The sequence below is a fragment of the Galeopterus variegatus genome, unplaced genomic scaffold, assembly GCF_000696425.1.
Source record: "Galeopterus variegatus unplaced genomic scaffold, G_variegatus-3.0.2 Scaffold4705, whole genome shotgun sequence".
NCBI lineage: Eukaryota > Metazoa > Chordata > Mammalia > Dermoptera > Cynocephalidae > Galeopterus > Galeopterus variegatus.
In genome coordinates, this window is record NW_007730816.1 from 79,959 (window position 1) to 106,079 (window position 26,121).

At 42.1% G+C, this 26,121-nt stretch overlaps 1 protein-coding gene across 1 annotated transcript in view; it reads left to right on the plus strand.

The window, feature by feature from the left end:
- The window catches only part of SH2D4A (SH2 domain containing 4A), a 58,485-nt gene that overhangs the window by 18,492 nt on the left and 13,872 nt on the right, over nucleotides 1–26,121 (plus strand). The window contains exons 4-7 of the mRNA XM_008588175.1: nucleotides 8,886–8,966; nucleotides 12,632–12,743; nucleotides 14,372–14,570; nucleotides 21,813–21,943. Of these exons, the coding sequence (XP_008586397.1) occupies nucleotides 8,886–8,966; nucleotides 12,632–12,743; nucleotides 14,372–14,570; nucleotides 21,813–21,943 (523 nt within the window). The remainder of the gene's footprint in view (nucleotides 1–8,885; nucleotides 8,967–12,631; nucleotides 12,744–14,371; nucleotides 14,571–21,812; nucleotides 21,944–26,121) is intronic.

The following is a 26,121-nucleotide window of genomic DNA, read 5'->3' on the forward strand; positions in this document are numbered from 1 at the left end:
CAAAAAAAAAAAAAAAAAAAAAAAAAAAAAAAAAAGGACAAAGGAGCTGAATAGGCATTTCTCAAGGGAAGGTATAGAAATGGCCAACAGACACACGAAAAAATGCTCAACATCTCTAGGCATCAGGGAAATGCAAATCAAAACCACATCAAGGTATCATCTCACTCCAGTTAGACTGGCCAGTATCAAAAAGACAAAGAATAACAAATGCTGGTGAGGATGTGGACAAAGAGGAGCCCTCCTATACTGTTGGTGGGGCTGTAAACTCGTGCAGCCATGATGGAAAACAGTACAGAGGTTCCTAAAACAACTACAGATAGAACTGCCTATGATCCAGCAATCCCACTGCTGGGTATATACCCAAAGGAATGGAAATCATCATGTTGAAGGGACACCTGCACTCCCGTGTTTATTGCAGCTGTATATACAATAGCCAAGAGTTGGAGCCAAGGTAGATGTCCATCGACTGATGACTGGATAAGGAAATGTGGTATATTTATGCAATGGAATACTACTCTGCCATAAAAAAGAATGAAATCCTGTCATTCACAGTAACATGGATGAACTTAGAGAAAATTATGTTGAGTGAAATAAGCCAGGCACAGAAAGAGAAATACTGCATGTCCTCACTCATAAGTAGGAGCTAAAAAAGATAAATAAACAAAAAAATGAAAGATACCACAACAATAATTCATTTAACTATCAAAAGGAGGAAACAGAACTGAGGCCACCAGAGGTAGGAAATGGGGATTAGCCAAAAATTGGTAAAGGCCCACAAAAAAATGATTACATTGTGTAATGTCTAATATACTAATTAGCCTGATTTGAGCATCACATATTGCACACAGGTTTGGATATTCAACTGTGTACCCCAAAGATAAGTACAATCAATTATGTTTCAATAAATAAAAGAAAAAAAACCCACCTGCCTTATCTCATGGTTTTTTGGTAAAAATTACATGAGATAATAATACATTCGAAAATGCTTTGAAAACTGTAAATGGCAGTACAAATCTTAGGGATTGTTTTAACTAGAAGGACTAGAAGCCTCGCCTCCTTTGTGTGACGATCTCCTATCCAGAGCTGCTCACTTCAGTACTGTGCACCGTTGGGCTGGTTTGGCTGAATCAGTCAATCCCTGAGCAAATATTCATCAAAGGTCTAATAAATGTAATGATATGTATTACGGAGCCACAAGAAAGGCATTAAGACAAGGTCTTTACCTTCCAGGAGTTTTAATCCCACTGGAAAGAAGAGAAGCTGTTAGTAAGCACTGAATAAGGCAGGGTTTAATCATGTTCTGGGTGGAGCGTGGCCGGGGTGGCTGGTTTGTGCAAGGCAGAGTGGCCTGGGGAGAAGGAATCTGTCATCCTGGCAAGCAGAGTGTCAGTGGTGAGAAAGTGCAGAACTTCATGCGTGTGGGGACATCAGGAAGGGAACAGCCTGACTGGGGTAAAACACTTCCACTGAGACTCAAGGGTGGTCAGCTTGAGCAGATGTTAAAGGGCCATGGCTGGAAAAGGAATCGGGCTTGTCCTGTGTGTTAGTTTTCTATGGCTGACATAACAAGATAGCGCCCATTCGTTACTTCACAGCTCCTTAGGTCGGAAGTCGGGCCCTCTGTTTAGGGTCTTACAAGGCTGACTCCAGGTGTCGGCCAAGATGGGCTGTGACCTGGAGGCTCTGGAGAAGAGTCTGCTTCCAAGTTTACTCAGCTTATTGGCCAAATGAGGCAACTGCTGGCCTGTTTCCTGGCTGGCTCCTAAACAGGGGACAGGCTTTGCTCCTTGAGGCTGCCCACATTCTTTCTTTAGCTTTCCTGTGGCCCCTCCACCAATGGCAGGTTGCGTCCCTCTCCTGCTTAGGATCTCTCTGACTTCCCTTCTGCTCTCTCTGACTCCAGCTGGAGAAAGTTCTCTGCTTTAAGGGCTCATGTGATTAGATTGGGTCCATTGGATAATCCAGGATAATCTCCCAATTTTAAGGTCCACAGTTTGTAAGTATCATCTGCAAAGTTCTTTTTTGCCATGTAACATGACATATTCACAGATTCCAGGGATTTGGGTGTGGACATCTCTGGGAGGGAGCCATTATGCCTGCCACACCCCTGCGGGCAGAGGGCTCAGTGGTACAGTCCTGCCATCTCTTATCTGAAACATCTGGGCCTACCTCTGTTTCAGATTTCAGAGTTTATAAGAGAAATGCTGTCCATGTAGTATACAAGCATACTTCAAAAAGTTCGTGGAAATATTTGCATTGTCTTTTAATTCTATTTTTCTGCAGACTTTTTGAAATACCCTTGTATAATATATAATCCCTCCCCCACCCCCCAGCAAGGTTTGGGACAACAGTCTGTAATCAAATGCTATAAATACTATAAAAAGCCTCAGGTTTTCCCCTCAACATGAATTATATATTTTCAGAGCTTTTTGTTTTTCAGAATTGTTGATAAGGATTGTGGGCCTGTAGTCAGGTTTTAAGTTGTGGTAACATAATGGAGCAAGTATGATAAAATGTAGTTGGAAGAACAGGATTTTCATTCTACTGTCTCTGCAGGACTTCATTTCCCCTGTCTATGAAATGAGCGACTATTAAACTGCTTAGCAACCACATGGCAAAAGTGCAGATACCTCCCATGCGTGCACCTAGGGCAGACATCACTAATCAATTGCAGCACTCTTTCCTGATGAACCAGGGAATGACTTCATGTCCTTGTCAACAGTGCTCTGGGCAGAATAGGAATTCTTAGGAGTTAGCTGCAGAGATGGAATCTGTTGGCTGAGATGATTCCTCATAAGTTTCCTTATAGCCCTAAACGTTGAGATCCTAAACCAACACCCACGCCAGCATGGCCTCAAGAGGAATACTTACTCATATAACTGCTGGCTGTTAAGGAGGATTTCCATACAGTTTTAATGGATAAGCCATGCTGTGAGGTCTAGACTTTCACATTCAAGCAGCAGTTGGCAAGGGTGTGATGCGCAAGCCCAGCAGTGTGTGGTCGAGGTTAGCACAAACTCATTTCTGCAAATTAAAACAGCAAGGATGTATTCTTCAGTCAAGTGGCAGTCCTATCCTGAGCTGCTGTTCAGCACAGCCCTACACACCCAGATTCAAAACGTCTTGCTTGACCCACCTGGGAAAAAGTTAATCTTCTCACATATAAAAAAAAATGTAGGCAGCTGAACCCTCCCTCCATGGAAGAGTGTCTGCAGTTGTAACCAGCACACTGAACAGCCCAATCTGTAGATTTGTGTTGGATTATTTTATACCAATGTAAGTTGAGTTATATATTCACCAGCAAATGGCTTCATCCAAGGAGATCCCTTGCAGAACAATGAAAGATTTGTGCCAATTCTAAGGGTGACAAATTTCTGCTTCACCTTTAAAGACACAAGAAGCAAATCTTGGGGTTCTAATGTGAGTTGTTTGATCCCTGCTTCAGGATTTAGAAAACTTGAGGTTTAGTCTCAGATCATCCTTCCAAAATAATCTTTACAAAGGATAATCTTTACTCAAAAGATAATCTTTACACATAATACTCAAGATAATCTTTACAAAAGGTTTTTGATTTTTTTAAAGGATATATTTATGTTGGCTTAAAATCTTCATTTTACCAAATAAATATCTAAAATTAAGACTGCCTGATTAAGTACCAGATACCTGGAAACCAAACTGCTAATGCCGTAGAAGACTTCTAGTCTGAGGGAGGAAGGTTTGGTTCATACAGGTGGGAGCATACTGTAAGGGATAAATTTCCTCTATAAAATAGGGCTTCGATTTAGCAACACTGTTTCTTTACAAAGGACGCTGAGAATATTTATAAATATGGGGAAGCTTGCCCCATATTATCGATGGAAGCAACAAGAAATGTCCTCTGAAGTCCTTCAGTTATAAGGTACTGGTCTTACCATGATCCCACCTTGGTCCTTCTCATTTTTCAGATGAACTGTTGGAGACAAAGGGAAGCTGGCTGGTTTGTGCAACCTGAGGAGGAGGCTGAAATGACATCTAGATTAGAACCGAGTCTGTGCTTTTTAGACTGCAAAACTGTTGCCTTCTAAATGTCTGCCTTGTCCTTATTTTTGGCATTGGTGATGCAGCTGAGGAAACTCAGAAATGATGCTTTGCTTAATATTTAGTGAGAGCGTGTGGCTCTCAGCGGCTCACAGTGCACACTCAGTGTTACTGGATGCCCATCACTGACCTGGAAGGGATGGTCCATAGCAGGACTTAGCTGTCATCCAACCAGCTGCTGAGACATGCAGATTGAGAAGTGGATGCCATTCCCGGACAAAGACAAGTGTCATGGGAAGTTAATGGGACCCACCCAACCTGCGGGCGTTTGGTGAGAACTGGGAGCAGCCGGCACTGGAGTGCAGATCCTTAGGGACCCTCAGCATGGGCAGCCATCTGAATGCAGTCAGTGTTTTCCCCTCTCCTGCAAGAGAACTTGGGACAGATCAGAGCATTCTGAGTGTGGCTGGGAGAAGGGCAGAGTGGCAGAGTATGCTGATTCAAAGATAAGCCCCTTTGTGTCTCTCTGCTTCTGTGTAATTTGTGGACCGGAAACTCATTAATCAGTACACTGACTGTCCTTGCCCCTGAAGGGGACCTTGAAAAAAACTATGTCTGCTCACTTTTAAATTTTATCTCTGGAGAATTATTCATTGTTTTTACAGAAATGGCCTTCAGAGTGGGCCACGCTGCAGAACAGGCGACTAAAAAAATTAGAACATACACATCTGGGACTCAAAGCATTACAAAGAAAGACTTAGCAGCTAGCAGATTAAAAAGGCTTGAGCAAGAGTGTCCCACCATATCTTTTCTCATGCCTCTCCACACCTACTGCACATGCCCACGCACACAGACACATGCATGAACACACACATCATGTACATACATGCACACACAACACACACACGCACACTTTCCACACTACCCCGAGGCTCTGGTACTTGCTTTTAAATCTGTCTTTTTACTACAATGACTAATGATAAGGAAAACACTCCATGAAAATGTACATTTTAATTGTAAACTTGACATTGAAACCGGGGTGGTTTTCAGTTAAATTTTTACGTGTTATTCTAATTCATAGCATTATGTTCCCATTAGTAGAGAGAAGTTAAGGAGCAACCTGTAAAATGATTTTAAGACATAATGAAAAACTCCTACTTAATGTTTTTCTTTTTCCATACTTCCCTTCCAAACTAAAGTTAAGTTTGCCGTCTACTCTGAAATTGGCAGTTTTCTATAACTTTATGAAGGGGAGATTCAGAAGTGAGGGACCACTTTGAAAGAGTAGAAAAGGATATGCTTGTTTTTTGAATTCTTACTCATCTCAAAGTGCTATAAACTTTATGAAGGGGAGATTCAGAAGTGAGGGACCACTTCTTTGAAAGAGTAGAAAAGGATATGCTTGTTTTTTGAATTCTTACTCATCTCAAAGTGCTATGGCTTAGCAACCAAAGTTTTGGGTTTTACAATAGCTTGGACTTCCTAAAGGGTGAAAAGTGGTGTCAGGGTTACAGCTCCTTCAGGTGACTTCAGGGGAGGAAAGTCCTAAAACTGGGTGAGCCCACGCCCCACCCAGAGGAGAGACCCCGTGCCTTAGTACTAGCATTTTGTGATTCTATCTTATGTAAAATTTTATTCTACAAATTATATTTCCCCCACAGACTATGTGACATATGAGAAAGATTATTTCAATTATGTTCACTTTTAAAACTGGTTTGAAAAAGAGTTCATTCTGGCCTCTAGCCTAAGTTCATATTGACTTTGTTTAAAAGTAGGGTTATGCAATCTAACAACGCTAGTGCCTTTAATTCTGAATAAAACAGAAACTCTAATAAAAAGAACATTTTTAGTACTCAATTTTTAGAGTAAAAGTAAAAAATGATGAAATTAACAGGATAAAATCTAGAGTCTAATCTGGAAAAGAAACTCATTAAGTTTTACTCATTCTGTTCTCTTTTACCCCTTAAATCCATGGTGTCCATGAATAAAATAATGGTCAGAATAATAACCTCGATGAAGGCAAAGATCAGCTCAATTATCTGCCATCTGGATCCTCAAAAAACAACAGTCTCTGCCACTTAGTAGGGCCATAGGAATATTTGGTGAATGAATGAACCCACAATAAATGCATGAAATACATTCTCAGTCTTTAAAGGATATTCAGTCTAGTGTTACTGTTAATCGGGATAGCTTAAATTCAAATACTCTGAAAATCAGTGGTCTATAACTCACCCATTTTACTGAAATAGTCAGATCATCCTCTTCCCAGCCATTTTAAATAAAAAAAGGAATTTCCCCATGGTGACTATAATATTGAGCTTTTGAGAATATTGCAATTTGGCTTTTTGCTTCTAAAATAATGGGAGAGGCAGAATAATAGAAATGTGCTTTGATAAAGTTACAAAGAGTAATAATGGAGAATGGAGATATTTTCCTGAGGCCAACTAGATGGACAAAATGAAAGCAAATTTTCTTGAAAATAATTTTATTGCTGAAAATATGATACGTGCTCCCTGTAGAGTGATTTCACTGAAACATGAATTAGGACAATGAAGATCCTAGGAAATCTTTCCCCAATTTCTCTAATATTGTTCTTAGCAGAACAGAGGCTACTGGATACTCTGACTTAGAAGTACAGCAAACTCTAATACAATGTGTGATTTTTTGGCATATCTTTAAATACACATTGTCTTAAGTGCCTGAGTTTATTTCGAGCATATTAGAACATCACACTGTCCTATTAGATGAGCATTAGTCCACTCCTATCCCACCTTCCCCTACAATTCCATAAAGCAATGTGCAAACAGCAGAACTAGGCAGTAGCAGCCTCAGAAAATGAATAATGCAGAGTTAGTAAGGGTTGCTGGGGCAAAGCATTTCAGATGTGAAAGAATTTCAAAGTCCACTCTGACAACATCACTGAGAGAAACATACAGGGGTACTTCAGAAAGTTCGTGGAAAATGGAATTAAAAGATAATACTATTGTTTATTCTGGCTCTGTTCACAATAGCCAAGATTTGGAACCAACCTATATGTCCATCAGTGGATGACTGGATAAGGAGAATGTGGTGTGTACACCATGGAATACTACTCAGCCGTGAAAAAGGATGAAATGCTACCACTTGCAGCAGCACGGATGAGCTTGGAAATAATTATGTTAAGTGAAATAAGTCAGGCACAGAAAGAGAAGTACTGCATGTTCTCGCTCATATGTGGAAGTTAAAAACATGGATCTCATAGAGATGAGAGAGGGTCATTTGGTGACTAGTAGCCATTCGTGGAATTGGCATTCATCACATTACCCATGATGAGTAAACAAATCTCTTGAAATGTTTCACCAGCAACTACTGTGGCCAGTTTTACCAGCGAAGGTGGAGTAAACTTTTGAAACAAATAGACCTAAAATTCAATGGCCAGACCTCAACAGAAGTAAATTTTTCCCTCTTAAAATAGTCCAGGATGGGCGTCCTGGTCCAGGTGGGCTCAGATCCACATGGTCTCTCAGGGACTGCAGCTGTTTGGTGGCTCTGCTGTCTGTCTCTAGTAGTAGCGTGGCCACTGTCACTATTGCCAGCCTAAAAGGGGAGAGTGGCCTGGAGGAGGGTGTGAAGAACGTTTTAAGAGCCTGGACAGAAGCAGCAAATGCTAGTTTCACCTGCATTATGTTGCGACGACATATTCACATGGGCACACCTAACTGCTAAGGCCACTGGGAAATTCACTATGGCTGAGTAGCCACATGCCAGCTACCATGAAAAGAGGGCAGGACTGAGACAGCTGGCAGTCTCTGCCACACTGCTTTATTACAAGGGGTAGCAATGACCTTATAGTACCCTCTGTGCTCCTCACTGAATATTAGTACTGACCTTTTGCTAACAATTTCTGATCTATGCCCAAACTCAGGCACAGAGAATATAAGTCATGGTCATGTGGGTTGTGGGTATATATATTGGGCTATTCAGAGCATATGGCTATGCACACTGGGATTTGGGGTCTGCACTTAGATTAAGAACAGGGTGATAGGAGTCTGTGTCACTGACCTGATCTTAAAGACACCCTTTGTGATTTACCACCTCAGTCACAGTGCTGGGGGGATTGGCATGTGGCAGGCAGGAATGACACCCTGGAATCCAAGCAATAGATCTTGGAACAGGGTGATAGGAGTCTGTGTCACTGACCTGATCTTAAAGACACCCTTTGTGATTTACCACCTCAGTCACAATGCTGGGGGGATTGGCATGTGGCAGGCAGGAATGACACCCTGGAATCCAAGCAATAGATCTTGGGACCTCATGGTGGGGAATTGCTTCCTGGAAAATCCATCTAGAGCAGCAGAAATCTAGATACTGGATAACAAGGGCAGGGAGAGGGAGGAATGTGACCCAGGCAGGGGAAGTGGGCAGGGGTCCCAGGCACCCAACTGGTATTGCAGGCATGTCTCCCCTCCTAAAGGGGAAGCAAGGTGTTAATGTAGTTGAATGCCAGGGACTAAGATATTTCTCTGGCCTGAGCTAGAACTGTGGATGCAGAGATCAAGCAAGAAGAGAATTTAAGTTAGGAGTAATGTTGATGTTTAGAAGTGATCCCAGGGTCCCCGGGGCCAGATGGGAGCAAGACACACCAAACCACCAGCTCCTGGCTGTTGGGCCATGATTCATGTCCAAGTGGGGATACTGAGGCTCCGCATGCTGCTGCCTTAGTCAGGGTTGGCTCAGGAACTCAGGTGCTGTGGGAAACTTGGGTGGGTCCAGCTTGGGGGTGGGGGCAGCATTAGGGAATGTTGAAACAAGGGAAGCCTTGACAGCTTATCTTCTGAAATTTCATTGCAGCTGTTAGTGCTACAAAATGTGTTTCATTTAATTTTTAGTCACCCTGCAGTTCTTCAAGAAATATTGAACAAATGTTGGCAGACTCTATCAGTAGTATGAAGGCATATGGATTTCACCAGGTAAAAGACTTACATTCTGTCTTCAGAAGGCTAAATGCAAGGCCATTTGCAGCAGTGTTTCACAAATTAGTTAATTGGCCTCATGCAGACTTGAAATTAAGCAGCACAATGTGAAATCCGGCTTAAGAGCTGGAAACCTGTTTGTGTGGAGCTAAGAAAGTCTTAAATGCCATGGAAAGAACAGATGCAGAGATGGAGCTGCTAAACTCCTCACTGAAGATCCCAAGTGGAGGCGATATTCCAGACTGCTGCAGACACTGAGGGAAGACTGAGGCCTGAGAGCGATAAAGGGAGCATCGCACTTGGCAGAAATCATGAGCTCATTGCTTTGTTGCCATCACGGCCACTGTGCCAGGAACGCCTCAGCCACTCAGATCTCAGCAGCAGTGGAGAATCGAAAGGGAGTTTCCAGTAACACTGCCCAGATGACATTATGTCGATGACTGTTGAGAAAGACAGAGGGTGCCTGTATTCATTCAACCAATGTTTATTGAGTGTCTACTATGTGCTAGGCACTGTTATTGGAATTGGAGACACATTTTATGAACAAATTAGATGACGTTCCTGCCCTCAGGAATTCTGGATGGGAGAGACAGCTGATAAATACGTACATCTATGAAGTTGGTGATTGTAAGGGCTGTGGAGGAGAATAAAGCAGGTGAGGGATGCTGGAGGATGGGAGCCGGTATTTTAGAATGGTGATCAGAGAAGGCAGCTCTGAGAAGGTGACATCATGGAAGAGACGTGAAGGAATGGGGGAGAGAACCATGTGGATGTCTGGGGGAAAGTGTGTTCCAGGCAGCGGGAACGTCAGGTGTAAGGGCACTGAGGCAAGAGCTTAATTGACGTGGTCAAGGAGCAGCAGATAATTCGAGTGAATGAATGAGCAAATCACTCGCCAAGCTTCTCTGTAGGACAAGGTAATAAAACGGAGGCTTCCTACTTTGGGGGCAGTTGTGAGGGTCTGATGAACGATGTGGTGGGAAGATGCTCTGTAAGTATTCCCATCAAAGGCTGGGACCGAAGCTTTCTGCTGAGGACTGACGTGGCCTCATTTTCTGCATCCGTAGCTGCGCACGTGCTGACAGCTCGCACTGCCCGTCTGGGTCTCCCTGCCTGGAACCCTGGGCACCCGAGCCAGCGTCCAGCCTCTGCCCTTCTGCCATTCACTCCTCAGCCTTCCCCTGGACTTCCCCACGCTTGGCTCACAACCCTGAGTCCTTGACTGACATGCTTCCAGCAAAACAGTCCTAAGGAGGACATGATGGTTTTCTGAATAGAGAAAGTAAAGATAACCTTTTAAAGATTTTGCTAAAAGTGAATTTCCTGGAGGAATTCTTAGAGAAACTCAAGATAAGTTCTTAAGTTTTCTAGCTGCCTTGACTAAATACAGAGGGGAAAGGACAGATCTCATCTGCTATTAATCTGTGAAACTCATTAATTTGATTTCGTTTCCCACTGAGCCCATACACAATTACACTGCAGATTAAAAGGGAGTAGATTAAGTGAACAGATATGATGGGGGAGGGGAGAGGGGAGAAGAAGAATGGGTAAAGGGTTACGAAAATCAACTACAATGTATCCTGAGAAGTTAAAATAAAAAAAAATTTAAAAAACTAAATAAGAAGGAGTAGATTTACTAAATATAGCACTCTCAGACATCTGAGTATCCCGGGTAAAGGGTCACGAAAATCAACTACAATGTATCCTGAGAAGTTAAAATAAAAAAAAATTAAAAAAACTAAATAAGAAGGAGTAGATTTACTAAATATAGCACTCTCAGACATCTGAGTATCCTCTTAACAACCAAGTATTAACGTGTTATTATTTACTTATTTTTCCTTAAGTAGACTCACTTTTTAAACTTCTAAGCAACAATATCCATGATAGTCACAGTTTGATGTTATATGTTTTCTAATCATTTAAACATAAATACATATGCATGTGGGAGATGAACAAAGCTTCACCTTTACTTTTTTTTCTGTTTAAATTTAGAAATTGCTTGCAGCTCTATTATGTATTTTGGGCTTGTAAACAGCTTCTGTAAAGGGATGGCAAATTTTAACAGTCATTTCAAACACCATAACACATTCTTTGGTTTTTACAATTATCAGCAAACAAAGGGAGCTTAGCTCCAGGCACGAAAACAGTGTAAGAAAAAAAGAAAAGAAAAGTTAAAGCACAAAAGTTTGGTTACATCAGAAGCAAAGTATAGTTTATGAACTATCACTACATTGACTGTGATTTATGACTACTCACGGTGATTAAAAACAAGTATCACTACATTAGGTTTTATATTTTAGTTGTAGTGAAATAATTTAACAGCAAGGATGTCTTTATCTTTCTATAAGAAAACACAAAAGATAAAAAGCTGTTACTCGTGGTAGAGAAGAAAGTACAGTTAGTCTTTTCGGGGCCTTTCAGCTTGTTTTAGTACTTGGCTAACCAAGGCTTTTATGGGTTCACAAAGTTATAAATTCCGTTTTCTTATGTGCACTCAGAAGACTGTGTCCAAGTAAACAAAGTACTTTTTAGGTCTAAGTGATTTGTTTTGTTCATTTATCTTTAGTTTGTGAAGGAAATGAATTTTCTTGAATGTGCTTAATGCCACAAAACAGCACACTTAAAAATGGTTAAGATGGGGCCGGCCCGGTGGCGCACTGGAGAGTGCGCCGCTTGGGAGTGCGGTGGCGCTCCCGCTCCTTGAATGTGCTTAATGCCACAAAACAGCACACTTAAAAATGGTTAAGATGCGGCCGGCCCAGTGGCGCACTGGAGAGTGCGCTGCTTGGGAGTGTGGCGGTGCTCCCGCCGAGGGTTCGGATCCCATGTGGAGACTGGTTCCCGCTCACTGGCTGAGCGCGCAACACCAAGGGTTGCGATCCCGTTGCTGGTCCCCGGTACTGGCGCGACACTGAGGGTTGCGATCCCGTTACCGGTCAGTAAAAAAGACAAAAAGGAAAAAAAAAATGGTTAAGATGAAAAATTTTATGTGTATTTTACCCCAGTTAAAAAAAAAACTTTTCTGTTTTTAAAGGAACACTCACATTTCTTGTTGTAGATTCTTCCTTTTCAAAGGATGCTTTTAAAAAATATTTTTCTTTTCTTAACAAAAATATTCTTGTTGAATGACCTGAATTCATGTGTAAGTACCTCATTTTTGGACATACCGTTTGAGGGCATGCAGATTTCCAGCTGAGATTGCTCTGGGGGTGTATATGTTTCCTGCTGAAGCTGTCAGCTATTGTAAAGCAGTATTTACACTGGCTCCATGAAATAGTGCATTTACACTGGACTTTAGGAAAGCAAATTTGGAGCAGGTAAGGAGTATTTATTGAGTTCTTACTACGTGTTACACACTATACTAGGCACTTTTTAAAGTTATTTAACCTCACTATAACCCTATGAAAAGTTTCTTGGCATTTCACTTAGGGGGAAACAGCCTGAAAGAGTTTCGGTAATCAGGCCTGGGGTTATGCAGCCGGGTAGCAGTGGAGCCAGCCTTGGGCACTGCCGACCCCAGATGCATGCTTTACCCACAACACCAGCTCATCTCCCTAGCAGGACAGAGAAAGGTGGACAGAAAGCAGTGTGCCTAGGACCCTCGTCCTCACAGAAAACTGCTGGATTTGCTCACCAGTGTTTGTTTTTGTTTCTTTGAACAGAAGGAAGAATCTGTGAAGAAAAAACAAGATGAAGAAATGAAACAAATAGATGAAGAGAGAACCAAGCAGATTTATAAAAACTGGAAAGAAGATTCAGAGTGGCAGGCATCTTGTGAGTACCTAGAGGCCTCAGTAGCACGTTGGAGTCTCTCAGCTGATTCTTTAATACAAGGATACATCTAGGAAGCAATCAAAGTGGGTTGTTGGGAGATGTCTTAACACTAAATTATTACTCAAGTGCTTATGAGCTACTTTTGAATAGCAAAATTGTTCTCATTAATCTCATACCATCACAGTTAGGATGTATCTATATGATGGAATGGTATATAGCTGTGAAAAACACGTTTTGGGAGAGTGCTTAATGACCTTGGAATATGTTTATATCTCTTAGCTTGAAGAAGAAAAGACATTATAAAAATAACATAAAAATATCACAATGTAAAAATGTCCAGGTAGATGAAGAAAGAGAACAGGAAGGTTATTAATATATTAACATTAGTTTTCTTGGAGAGGTGGGATTTAAGATTATTTATTTGAATTTTTCTTCTTGTTATTCTGCTTCCCCCCACCTCAATTTTCAACAATGAACACAATTTAACTTAGTAATCAGAAGAGCTCAGGAATAATGGGTTGGATATATCAGCATCCCTCCCATACCTGGGACCCTCCCTGACTCCCTTTTGAGTTAGCACTGCCAGAAACGCACCTTCTAGGAGAGAAGAAGTCCGTGCAGATGGCAGTGGAGCAGAGGATGCTCAGAATGCTAGAAGAATTCAGGCTTGGGAAAGGATTAGGGTGTCCTCCTGACTTGGACAAGGACGACAAACTGGCAGATCATGCCTCGAGGCAGCTCGATGAGAGAACAGGTGTGGCGATATTTGCAGGATGTTAAGAATCCTAAATTGCCCTGCAGCTCCATCACAACAAATGCCATTAAAATAACCATTTTTGTGAAATGAAAAAATTTGCACGATCCAATCAGTGGCCTTCTTGTGCTATGCAGTAAAATCCTAGTATAATGGAATGTTTGGTATCTCCTTGAAGTCAAACATAACAGGACTTGACCAATCATGCCTGAAGTGGAAATACACTCAGTAAAAATTATTCTCACATTCTGCTTTAGGGTTTTTAACACTATGTTGCTAAAATGCAAACACAAACCCCTTTGTTTTACAAAGTAATACACAAAGGCAGCCATGGGATGTTTTTATGTGTATCAACATGCTTTGCAATTATCTGTGGTTAAGCATCCCTTTATTTTTCTGTGTGTTAGGCTAATTCACATATGATCCAGCCCCTGTGAGCTCTAGGTGTGCCTCTGCACAGCCACGTGCTGCTGTGTGGTCCCGATGCCTGCTCTCTGCTCAGGGCTCCTGAGCAGATCCAGTGTGAGCGGGTGAGCGATAGCTGCCTGGTTATCCAGCGCCCCTGCCAACTTGAGCTCAGTCTCAGACTCATGACTTAGTGTTGCCAACTGCAAGAAGTTCTTGCACACATTTTCCACTTCTGTCACATCCCTTCCTCCTCCTCTTCCTTCTCTCTCTCTCTCAGAAAACCCCCAGCCTCTGCCATAAACGCCGGGCAGCAAGCATTGGCAGTGATGGTTCACTGTTATGATATAAGCACATGGCAGACTCCTGCTGTGAGCGAGCCTGCTCTGTTCCCACTGTGCAGTCCTGAGTCTTCCCACCGTCTCTGCAGGCTGATGAGGGCCTTTCTCAAACCCCACTGTTTTTCTAGTGCGAAAATCCAAAGCTGCTGATGAGAAGAGGCGCTCCTTGGCTAAACAAGCACGAGAAGACTATAAGAGGCTGTCCCTGGGCGCCCAGAGAGGGAGAAGCGGGGAGCCCCTGAATGTTCCACAGAAACCGAAAAGACCTCCCCTTCCACCCAAGCCTCAATTCCTAAACCCCGCGAGACACCCTCCGAAACCTCTTAGGTAAGAAGCCACACAGATGGCTTTAAGCGTAAACCTTGAAATGGGTTGATTAAAGGCAAATTGTATGACCTGCTGTGGGGAGTGGAGGACGAGCTGGACCCTTGTGTCATTCAGCCTTCCCTCTAACCTGGTCTGGCATCCCTCCCCTTTTTATCTGTAAAATAGCCAGTTGTTACAATTAGTACACCCAGTGACACAGGGAAGATGCACACAGAGCTGGATGACTTCCTGTGCTCCCCCACCCCACCCAGGACAGCCAACGAGCCAGGGAGGGGAGAAAGGAAACAACCAGGCTCCATCTGTGCCCCAGATCACTCTTAGTAGTAAAAGAATATCAAAGTAGGAACTTACAGGCTTGCTGACTTTCACGTCATCAGTTGGACTACGTTTCCACTGCTGAGGAGTAAAGGTTTGATGGTAATTCTTATTCTGGGATTTATAGTCAACTGTATATCTTGAGAATTTGCAAATGCTCCTTATTTGAATGAACTCTTTATTTGGTGATGATTTGCCCTGTAGGCTGTGGGGGAATTAGGAAGAACAATTTGTTTTGAAATATCCCTGAAGAAAAGTACAATGATGCCTTATGTTTATTGATACTTAAATCATTTTTCCTGGTTGTTGAGATGACTTTGTTTTTAAATATCCTAATATTTAGAAATAAATATTTAAAATCAAATATCAGTTGAATGAAACAGGACTGTCTAATGCCTTGCCTTCTGAAATAAAAATGAGAAATACTTCTCTGTTAAGAGGATGGAGAAATGAAAAACAAACAAAAATTTTCTTTCCAAGCAAAGGAGTCAGTCGTTACCTTCAAGGTTTTTTGGTTTTTTTTTTTTTTTTTTTTAACAGGGATTATGACCTCAGAGGAAATAGGAAGGTGGACATTTTTCTCTACTGTAATTATTTCTTCTTACTCAACTGAAAGGTTCCATTTTGGGATATGGGGACCAACACCCAACGATCGTGTTCTACACACACAGTGACAGTTTGGGGAATGATTTTTTTTTTTCATATGGACACCAAAACAAGAAAAGTAGTCAGGAAAAGTCAAGGAAAGTAGTCCCTTAGTTTTGTGACAGGTTACACAGGTGGGGGGCCCCTGCACACGGTCTCTCCAGAGCTGGATTTGGCTGTGCATGCGGCCAGGAAGCCTGGACAGGGCTGTCTGTGCAGCCCACTCCTGTCCTCTGTCTCCTCCAGGGTAGCGTGGGAATATGGCTTGCAAGGTGTTTCTTCCAAACAGTATTTTTAGAGCACAGTGTGTTTGATTGACAGCAATGAAGGTGGCCTTAAAGGAGCCGGCCCGGTGGCGCACTGGATAAGTGCGCTGCTTGGGAAGCGCGGCGGCGCTCCTGCCGAGGGTTCGGATCCCACATACAGACGGAACTGTCTGGTTTCCCTTGTAAATACGTGTTCTTTGGCAATTCAGACTTTGGTCACTGCACATTCCCAGAGAAGTGCCTTGGCCTCCCAGGACCAGGTCGTGAGCCTCCTTCCTTTCTGTTCTGCTTGAAGACATTGGGAGAAAGAGTGACAGCCATGTCAAAGATGAACAAAAAGAACAGGGGCCAGTTCCTCGCTAGCCGTGATCATCTCTGCTGTCTGATATTGCCTCTTTTGTCTGTTTAAGATAAGCACTAAGGAAATCAGTCACTTTGTAGTTTCTGTGTCATTGGGCAGAAGATGCTGTTATTCCCAAGTACAAGGGTGGTAGTTTTTTTTTAACAGCAGGGAGTAAGAAATTGAAAATGCTGATTGACATTATTAAAAATTCTGGTTCTTTAACAGGCAGTTCTGTTTGAAATAGCTGCTGAAAGCTAAGAAGACACAGTTGGACTAAAAATCCAACTGGAGCTTTGGTTAAAAATATGCCTCTTGTGTTTTACATATACTAATTTACTAATGTGCCATTGTTATTGATTTGTTTTCATTTACAGTATACAAATACTTATCATGGCCATAAGCATATAAATAATATCATATAATCATGTGATAATAAACACACAGTCATGTAGTCAATGTGAATCATCTTTTTCAGTTTCAGGAAGACAGAATTTCACATTTTCATCATGAAGAGAAGATGCATCACGTTGTATCATTTTGAAACATAGTTGTCGATTCATCAGCAGCCCTGTTTCAAAGTATTAGGATGGTTGCTTTTTATTGATTTCCNATGTAAGAAAAAAAAAAAAAAAACAGTTAAAGCACAAAAGTTTGGTTACATCAGAAGCAAAGTATAGTTTATGAACTATCACTACATTGACTGTGATTTATGACTACTCACGGTGATTAAAAACAAGTATCACTACATTAGGTTTTATATTTTAGTTGTAGTGAAATAATTTAACAGCAAGGATGTCTTTATCTTTCTATAAGAAAACACAAAAGATAAAAAGCTGTTACTCGTGGTAGAGAAGAAAGTACAGTTAGTCTTTTCGGGGCCTTTCAGCTTGTTTTAGTACTTGGCTAACCAAGGCTTTTATGGGTTCACAAAGTTATAAATTCCGTTTTCTTATGTGCACTCAGAAGACTGTGTCCAAGTAAACAAAGTACTTTTTAGGTCTAAGTGATTTGTTTTGTTCATTTATCTTTAGTTTGTGAAGGAAATGAATTTTCTTGAATGTGCTTAATGCCACAAAACAGCACACTTAAAAATGGTTAAGATGCGGCCGGCCCAGTGGCGCACTGGAGAGTGCGCTGCTTGGGAGTGTGGCGGTGCTCCCGCCGAGGGTTCGGATCCCATGTGGAGACTGGTTCCCGCTCACTGGCTGAGCGCGCAACACCAAGGGTTGCGATCCCGTTGCTGGTCCCCGGTACTGGCGCGACACTGAGGGTTGCGATCCCGTTACCGGTCAGTAAAAAAGACAAAAAGGAAAAAAAAAATGGTTAAGATGAAAAATTTTATGTGTATTTTACCCCAGTTAAAAAAAAAACTTTTCTGTTTTTAAAGGAACACTCACATTTCTTGTTGTAGATTCTTCCTTTTCAAAGGATGCTTTTAAAAAATATTTTTCTTTTCTTAACAAAAATATTCTTGTTGAATGACCTGAATTCATGTGTAAGTACCTCATTTTTGGACATACCGTTTGAGGGCATGCAGATTTCCAGCTGAGATTGCTCTGGGGGTGTATATGTTTCCTGCTGAAGCTGTCAGCTATTGTAAAGCAGTATTTACACTGGCTCCATGAAATAGTGCATTTACACTGGACTTTAGGAAAGCAAATTTGGAGCAGGTAAGGAGTATTTATTGAGTTCTTACTACGTGTTACACACTATACTAGGCACTTTTTAAAGTTATTTAACCTCACTATAACCCTATGAAAAGTTTCTTGGCATTTCACTTAGGGGGAAACAGCCTGAAAGAGTTTCGGTAATCAGGCCTGGGGTTATGCAGCCGGGTAGCAGTGGAGCCAGCCTTGGGCACTGCCGACCCCAGATGCATGCTTTACCCACAACACCAGCTCATCTCCCTAGCAGGACAGAGAAAGGTGGACAGAAAGCAGTGTGCCTAGGACCCTCGTCCTCACAGAAAACTGCTGGATTTGCTCACCAGTGTTTGTTTTTGTTTCTTTGAACAGAAGGAAGAATCTGTGAAGAAAAAACAAGATGAAGAAATGAAACAAATAGATGAAGAGAGAACCAAGCAGATTTATAAAAACTGGAAAGAAGATTCAGAGTGGCAGGCATCTTGTGAGTACCTAGAGGCCTCAGTAGCACGTTGGAGTCTCTCAGCTGATTCTTTAATACAAGGATACATCTAGGAAGCAATCAAAGTGGGTTGTTGGGAGATGTCTTAACACTAAATTATTACTCAAGTGCTTATGAGCTACTTTTGAATAGCAAAATTGTTCTCATTAATCTCATACCATCACAGTTAGGATGTATCTATATGATGGAATGGTATATAGCTGTGAAAAACACGTTTTGGGAGAGTGCTTAATGACCTTGGAATATGTTTATATCTCTTAGCTTGAAGAAGAAAAGACATTATAAAAATAACATAAAAATATCACAATGTAAAAATGTCCAGGTAGATGAAGAAAGAGAACAGGAAGGTTATTAATATATTAACATTAGTTTTCTTGGAGAGGTGGGATTTAAGATTATTTATTTGAATTTTTCTTCTTGTTATTCTGCTTCCCCCCACCTCAATTTTCAACAATGAACACAATTTAACTTAGTAATCAGAAGAGCTCAGGAATAATGGGTTGGATATATCAGCATCCCTCCCATACCTGGGACCCTCCCTGACTCCCTTTTGAGTTAGCACTGCCAGAAACGCACCTTCTAGGAGAGAAGAAGTCCGTGCAGATGGCAGTGGAGCAGAGGATGCTCAGAATGCTAGAAGAATTCAGGCTTGGGAAAGGATTAGGGTGTCCTCCTGACTTGGACAAGGACGACAAACTGGCAGATCATGCCTCGAGGCAGCTCGATGAGAGAACAGGTGTGGCGATATTTGCAGGATGTTAAGAATCCTAAATTGCCCTGCAGCTCCATCACAACAAATGCCATTAAAATAACCATTTTTGTGAAATGAAAAAATTTGCACGATCCAATCAGTGGCCTTCTTGTGCTATGCAGTAAAATCCTAGTATAATGGAATGTTTGGTATCTCCTTGAAGTCAAACATAACAGGACTTGACCAATCATGCCTGAAGTGGAAATACACTCAGTAAAAATTATTCTCACATTCTGCTTTAGGGTTTTTAACACTATGTTGCTAAAATGCAAACACAAACCCCTTTGTTTTACAAAGTAATACACAAAGGCAGCCATGGGATGTTTTTATGTGTATCAACATGCTTTGCAATTATCTGTGGTTAAGCATCCCTTTATTTTTCTGTGTGTTAGGCTAATTCACATATGATCCAGCCCCTGTGAGCTCTAGGTGTGCCTCTGCACAGCCACGTGCTGCTGTGTGGTCCCGATGCCTGCTCTCTGCTCAGGGCTCCTGAGCAGATCCAGTGTGAGCGGGTGAGCGATAGCTGCCTGGTTATCCAGCGCCCCTGCCAACTTGAGCTCAGTCTCAGACTCATGACTTAGTGTTGCCAACTGCAAGAAGTTCTTGCACACATTTTCCACTTCTGTCACATCCCTTCCTCCTCCTCTTCCTTCTCTCTCTCTCTCAGAAAACCCCCAGCCTCTGCCATAAACGCCGGGCAGCAAGCATTGGCAGTGATGGTTCACTGTTATGATATAAGCACATGGCAGACTCCTGCTGTGAGCGAGCCTGCTCTGTTCCCACTGTGCAGTCCTGAGTCTTCCCACCGTCTCTGCAGGCTGATGAGGGCCTTTCTCAAACCCCACTGTTTTTCTAGTGCGAAAATCCAAAGCTGCTGATGAGAAGAGGCGCTCCTTGGCTAAACAAGCACGAGAAGACTATAAGAGGCTGTCCCTGGGCGCCCAGAGAGGGAGAAGCGGGGAGCCCCTGAATGTTCCACAGAAACCGAAAAGACCTCCCCTTCCACCCAAGCCTCAATTCCTAAACCCCGCGAGACACCCTCCGAAACCTCTTAGGTAAGAAGCCACACAGATGGCTTTAAGCGTAAACCTTGAAATGGGTTGATTAAAGGCAAATTGTATGACCTGCTGTGGGGAGTGGAGGACGAGCTGGACCCTTGTGTCATTCAGCCTTCCCTCTAACCTGGTCTGGCATCCCTCCCCTTTTTATCTGTAAAATAGCCAGTTGTTACAATTAGTACACCCAGTGACACAGGGAAGATGCACACAGAGCTGGATGACTTCCTGTGCTCCCCCACCCCACCCAGGACAGCCAACGAGCCAGGGAGGGGAGAAAGGAAACAACCAGGCTCCATCTGTGCCCCAGATCACTCTTAGTAGTAAAAGAATATCAAAGTAGGAACTTACAGGCTTGCTGACTTTCACGTCATCAGTTGGACTACGTTTCCACTGCTGAGGAGTAAAGGTTTGATGGTAATTCTTATTCTGGGATTTATAGTCAACTGTATATCTTGAGAATTTGCAAATGCTCCTTATTTGAATGAACTCTTTATTTGGTGATGATTTGCCCTGTAGGCTGTGGGGGAATTAGGAAGAACAATTTGTTTTGAAATATCCCTGAAGAAAAGTACAATGATGCCTTATGTTTATTGATACTTAAATCATTTTTCCTGGTTGTTGAGATGACTTTGTTTTTAAATATCCTAATATTTAGAAATAAATATTTAAAATCAAATATCAGTTGAATGAAACAGGACTGTCTAATGCCTTGCCTTCTGAAATAAAAATGAGAAATACTTCTCTGTTAAGAGGATGGAGAAATGAAAAACAAACAAAAATTTTCTTTCCAAGCAAAGGAGTCAGTCGTTACCTTCAAGGTTTTTTGGTTTTTTTTTTTTTTTTTTTTAACAGGGATTATGACCTCAGAGGAAATAGGAAGGTGGACATTTTTCTCTACTGTAATTATTTCTTCTTACTCAACTGAAAGGTTCCATTTTGGGATATGGGGACCAACACCCAACGATCGTGTTCTACACACACAGTGACAGTTTGGGGAATGATTTTTTTTTTTCATATGGACACCAAAACAAGAAAAGTAGTCAGGAAAAGTCAAGGAAAGTAGTCCCTTAGTTTTGTGACAGGTTACACAGGTGGGGGGCCCCTGCACACGGTCTCTCCAGAGCTGGATTTGGCTGTGCATGCGGCCAGGAAGCCTGGACAGGGCTGTCTGTGCAGCCCACTCCTGTCCTCTGTCTCCTCCAGGGTAGCGTGGGAATATGGCTTGCAAGGTGTTTCTTCCAAACAGTATTTTTAGAGCACAGTGTGTTTGATTGACAGCAATGAAGGTGGCCTTAAAGGAGCCGGCCCGGTGGCGCACTGGATAAGTGCGCTGCTTGGGAAGCGCGGCGGCGCTCCTGCCGAGGGTTCGGATCCCACATACAGACTGGTTCCCGCTCACTGGCTGAGCGAGGCGCAGGAGCAACGCCGAGGGTTGCGATCCCGTTGCCGGTCCCCGGTCCGGTACGGGGACAACACTGAGGGTTGAGATCCGTTGCCGGACACGGAAAAAGACAAAAGACAAAAAAAAAAAATATATATATATATATATATGTATATATGTATGCACACACACATGCATTTATCTATACTGTATATACACATATATACACAGAATATAAATGTATGTATACACAGCATATATATTATATGTATGTCCTCAAACATTATTTTCAAATTCATTAAATCTAACTTGAAAAACTGTTTGATAAATAACAGAAATCAGGGCGTGTCGAGGATGGCATCCACCTGTGCCCAGGAAGATATCATCCGCTGGTTTAAGGAGGAGCAGGTGCCACTCCGAGCAGGTTACCAGAAGACCTGCGACACCATAGCTCCCTGGTTCCATGGTGAGTGCAGAGATTCCCTCAAGGGACCCTCATCTAACTGTGCATGAAACTGCTAATCCACCAGGAGGCCAGGAAGCATAAAAAGCTTCCTTTTATTCGGGCCGCCCAGAAAGAGTCTTTCAAATCCCTTTCACAGAGCAGTTGTCAAAGGCTCCTCAGTGTGCTACATTCTGCTGCTCTTTAGAAAGCAGTCGGCATTCATGGTCACTGTGTGCACTGTGGGTTCCTTTATCACCACCAGTAAAAGGCCCCGTGGGGGTGGGAAAAGCAGTCCTTCCTACAGACTTCCCACTTGGACACTTGACTGTGACTTTCTTCAGATGGTAACGGCTTCCTTCCCTGAGGGAGGGTCAGTTTCAGTTGCCAGATGTGCTGGACAGGGTGCTGGTTAGTGGGTTTCAGTTGCCAGATGTGCTGGACAGGGTGCTGGTTAGTGGGCTTCAGACCCAGCTGCCATTCACGAGTTGAGTGACCTTCAACAAATTGTTTTCTTTCTCTGTGGCAAATCAATTTATCTGAGCCTCATTTTCCTCATCTATTAAGGAAGGAGTTGAACATCATGATACTTAATTTTAAAATTCTGTAGTTTTGGTCCCTCATTTCCACTATGTAGTTAAAGCTGCACGGTGGATTTGTTGGACCCAGAGCAGATGTTAGCTAATAAATCATTTCTGTATTTGACCCAAGAAGCCTGATTAATTTGAACCCCTCTCTCTACCCAGCTCACACTTGGCTGATCTCTCAGTTTCTTGGATTTCAAGAAAAGGAAGTGGCTTCCTGCCTCACCTTTTCGTAAGGTCTGTGGTTGAATTGGACTAACTGGCTACACAAGGGTGCTTCGAAAAGCTCATGGAAGGATGCATATTGTCTTTTAATTCCATTTTTTCCACAAGCTTTTCCATCCTTGTATGTACAACAACAAGTGCTTTAAAACAAAAACAAAGTTTTCTCAAAGAGCAGGCTTGTCCTAAGGGAATCTTGATTTGAGTAATGTTTAAGGCATCTCTCTTCTAAGTAGCATCAATATACCACAAAAAGAAGCTCCCAAATACATAGTATGGCAAACTCTTCTAAAAAGAACATTATTTATGAGAGGCTTTCTCCTAAAGGGCTGCTTTTGTGGTCGTAATGTTACAGCGGAACTGTCTGGTTTCCCTTGTAAATACGTGTTCTTTGGCAATTCAGACTTTGGTCACTGCACATTCCCAGAGAAGTGCCTTGGCCTCCCAGGACCAGGTCGTGAGCCTCCTTCCTTTCTGTTCTGCTTGAAGACATTGGGAGAAAGAGTGACAGCCATGTCAAAGATGAACAAAAAGAACAGGGGCCAGTTCTTTGCTAGCTGTGATCATCTCTGCTGTCTGATATCGCCTCTTTTGTCTTGTTAAGATAAGCACTAAGGAAATCAGTCACTTTGTAGTTTCTGTGTCATTGGGCAGAAGATGCTGTTATCCCCAAGTACAAGGGTGGTAGTTTTTTTTTTTAACAGCAGGGAGTAAGAAATTGAAAATGCTGATTGACATTATTAAAAATTCTGGTTCTTTAACAGGCAGTTCTGTTTGAAATAGCTGCTGAAAGCTAAGAAGACACAGTTGGACTAAAAATCCAACTGGAGCTTTGGTTAAAAATATGCCTCTTGTGTTTTACATATACTAATTTACTAATGTGCCATTGTTATTGATTTGTTTTCATTTACAGTATACAAATACTTATCATGGCCATAAGCATATAAATAATATCATATAATCATGTGATAATAAACACACAGTCATGTAGTCAATGTGAATCATCTTTTTCAGTTTCAGGAAGACAGAATTTCACATTTTCATCATGAAGAGAAGATGCATCACGTTGTATCATTTTGAAACATAGTTGTCGATTCATCAGCAGCCCTGTTTCAAAGTATTAGGATGGTTGCTTTTTATTGATTTCCCACCTTCCTTTCTCTGTCATAGACTCCGTGAATTACCTTTCTTAAGATATTACTTTGGCCTCCTAATTTTTCATCCCACACAAGTTTGTACTTCTTTTCTTTTCTCTTAATTAAGCTTTAGGTACAGATGGGAGTAGGTAGGGAGGACAAAGGAGACGAAGATGGTTGGATTTCTGGCTTTTGTGGCTGGGTGAAAGGTGGCTGTGCTGTCAGTTGAGAGAAAGAGCAGAGGAGAATGGGGAGATTTAGGGAGGGGGAGACGAGAAGAAGGGGTTCTATTGCACAGCGTGGTGAACATAGTTAATAGCAGAGTATCATACGTTTCAAAATTGCCCAGAAAGTCAATTTGTGATGTTCTCACCACCAAAGATGTTAAGCATTTAAGATAATGGATATTGATATGAATTGTGTCCCCCCAGGTTTTATGTATTAGTAACTTGATCTCCACTGTGACAGTGTTAAGAGGGTGGGAAATACTATTATGGTAATTAAAAGGTAGGGCTTTGAAGAGGTGATTAGATTGTGAGGACCATGCATAGAGAATGGATTAATAATGGCAGTCACAGGCCTGGTTCTGAGGGTTTTAAAAGGAGAGCACATGAGTCTCTCTCTCTCTCCCCTGCCATTTTCTGCCATATGAGACCCCAGCATTGCTGTAAAGCCACCACCAAAGAAGACCCTCAACAGATGTGTCTCTGAACTTTGGACTTCCCAGCCTCTGACACTGCAAGGGATAAATTTTGTTTTCTTTATAAATCATCCAGTTTCAGGTATTTATGCTATAAGCAACAGAAACGGACTAATACAGATATGTTAACTGGCTTGATGTAATTATTCCACGTTGTGATCATAACTCATCACATCCCTTTGTATCCCATAAGTTTATACAATTATAAATTGTCAATTTACAATTAAAAACCCCAGAACTCCTCTCTTTGCAAAAGCCTCTTGATCCGCCCTGGTTTGTTGCTCCATATGCATCTCAAACCGCTTTCTCTGCCTCGCCTGCTGCTCTCCGCCACATGTGTCCCTTTGTGCCTCGACACACTGCTGGTGGCCCTGCTGTAGGGCTTTTGCAGTGCCCTTTGTGCAGGCTTTCTCTGCCTCGCCTGCTGCTCTCCGCCACATGTGTCCCTTTGTGCCTCGACACACTGCCGGTGGCCCTGCTGTAGGGCTTTTGCAGTGCCCTTTGTGCAGATCCTCCCATGGCTGACCTCTTAAGGAACTGGCCCACAGGACTGTGGAGGCTTGGCGAGTCTAACATCTGATGGGGTAGGAGGGCAGGCTGGAGATGCAGAGAAGGGCAGTCTGAGTCCAAAGGCAGGCTGCTGCAGGATTCCTCTAGCTCAGGAGAGGCCAGCCTTTGTTCTGTTAAGTCCTTCATCTGATCGGGTGAGGCCCACCGCATTCCAGAGGGCCTGCTTTCCTCAAAGTCCACCCATTTAAATGTTGATCTCATCCAAAAAACACCTTCACAGAGACATCCAGAAGATTTTTGACCAAATATCTGGGCACTATGGCCCAGCCAAGTTAACACATAAAATTAATCATCAGAGCAACCTTCTTCATAAGATTTTGTTGGCCTGCATGCAATAGACAGCATTTAGATTTGGAGTCATCTCTCTACTAGAAGCTAGATTTAAATTCTCTGAGTCCAATCAGGTAATGTCACCCAAGAAATCCTCAAAACAACAGGCATGAAAAAGATGGTACAAATTTTGTTTTTTCCTCCTTCCCTCATTTAAAAAATGATTTTTCATATGAAATACTTAAAACACTAAGAAAGTACAGAGAAAATAGTTTTATCTACTCTCCAGGTAAAACGAATGTTAACAGCCATATTTACTTCATATCTCTTTTTCTTAAGAAGTAAAACCTGACATATAGAATTAAGGCCCCCTTCTTTACTCCTTTCTGATCCCATTTCCTTCCCTACTCTTTTTCTCCAAGGGTGAACCACTCCTCTGAAGCTATACTTTCCATCTCTATTTTTTTATTATAATCATATATGTATGTTTCTGTGTATGTATAAAATATACAGTATTGTGTTTAACATTTACATGGTATCATGTTACACATAATGTTTTCTCTCAACGTGTGTTGTCTGGATTTGTCCTCGTTTATAAATGTAACTGGCTCCTTCCTTTTACCTACCGTGCAGTGTTTTATATACACACACACAAACACACACACACGTATCATTATTTGGTCATCCCTTTTCCTACATTTTGTACAATTTTTTTTGCTA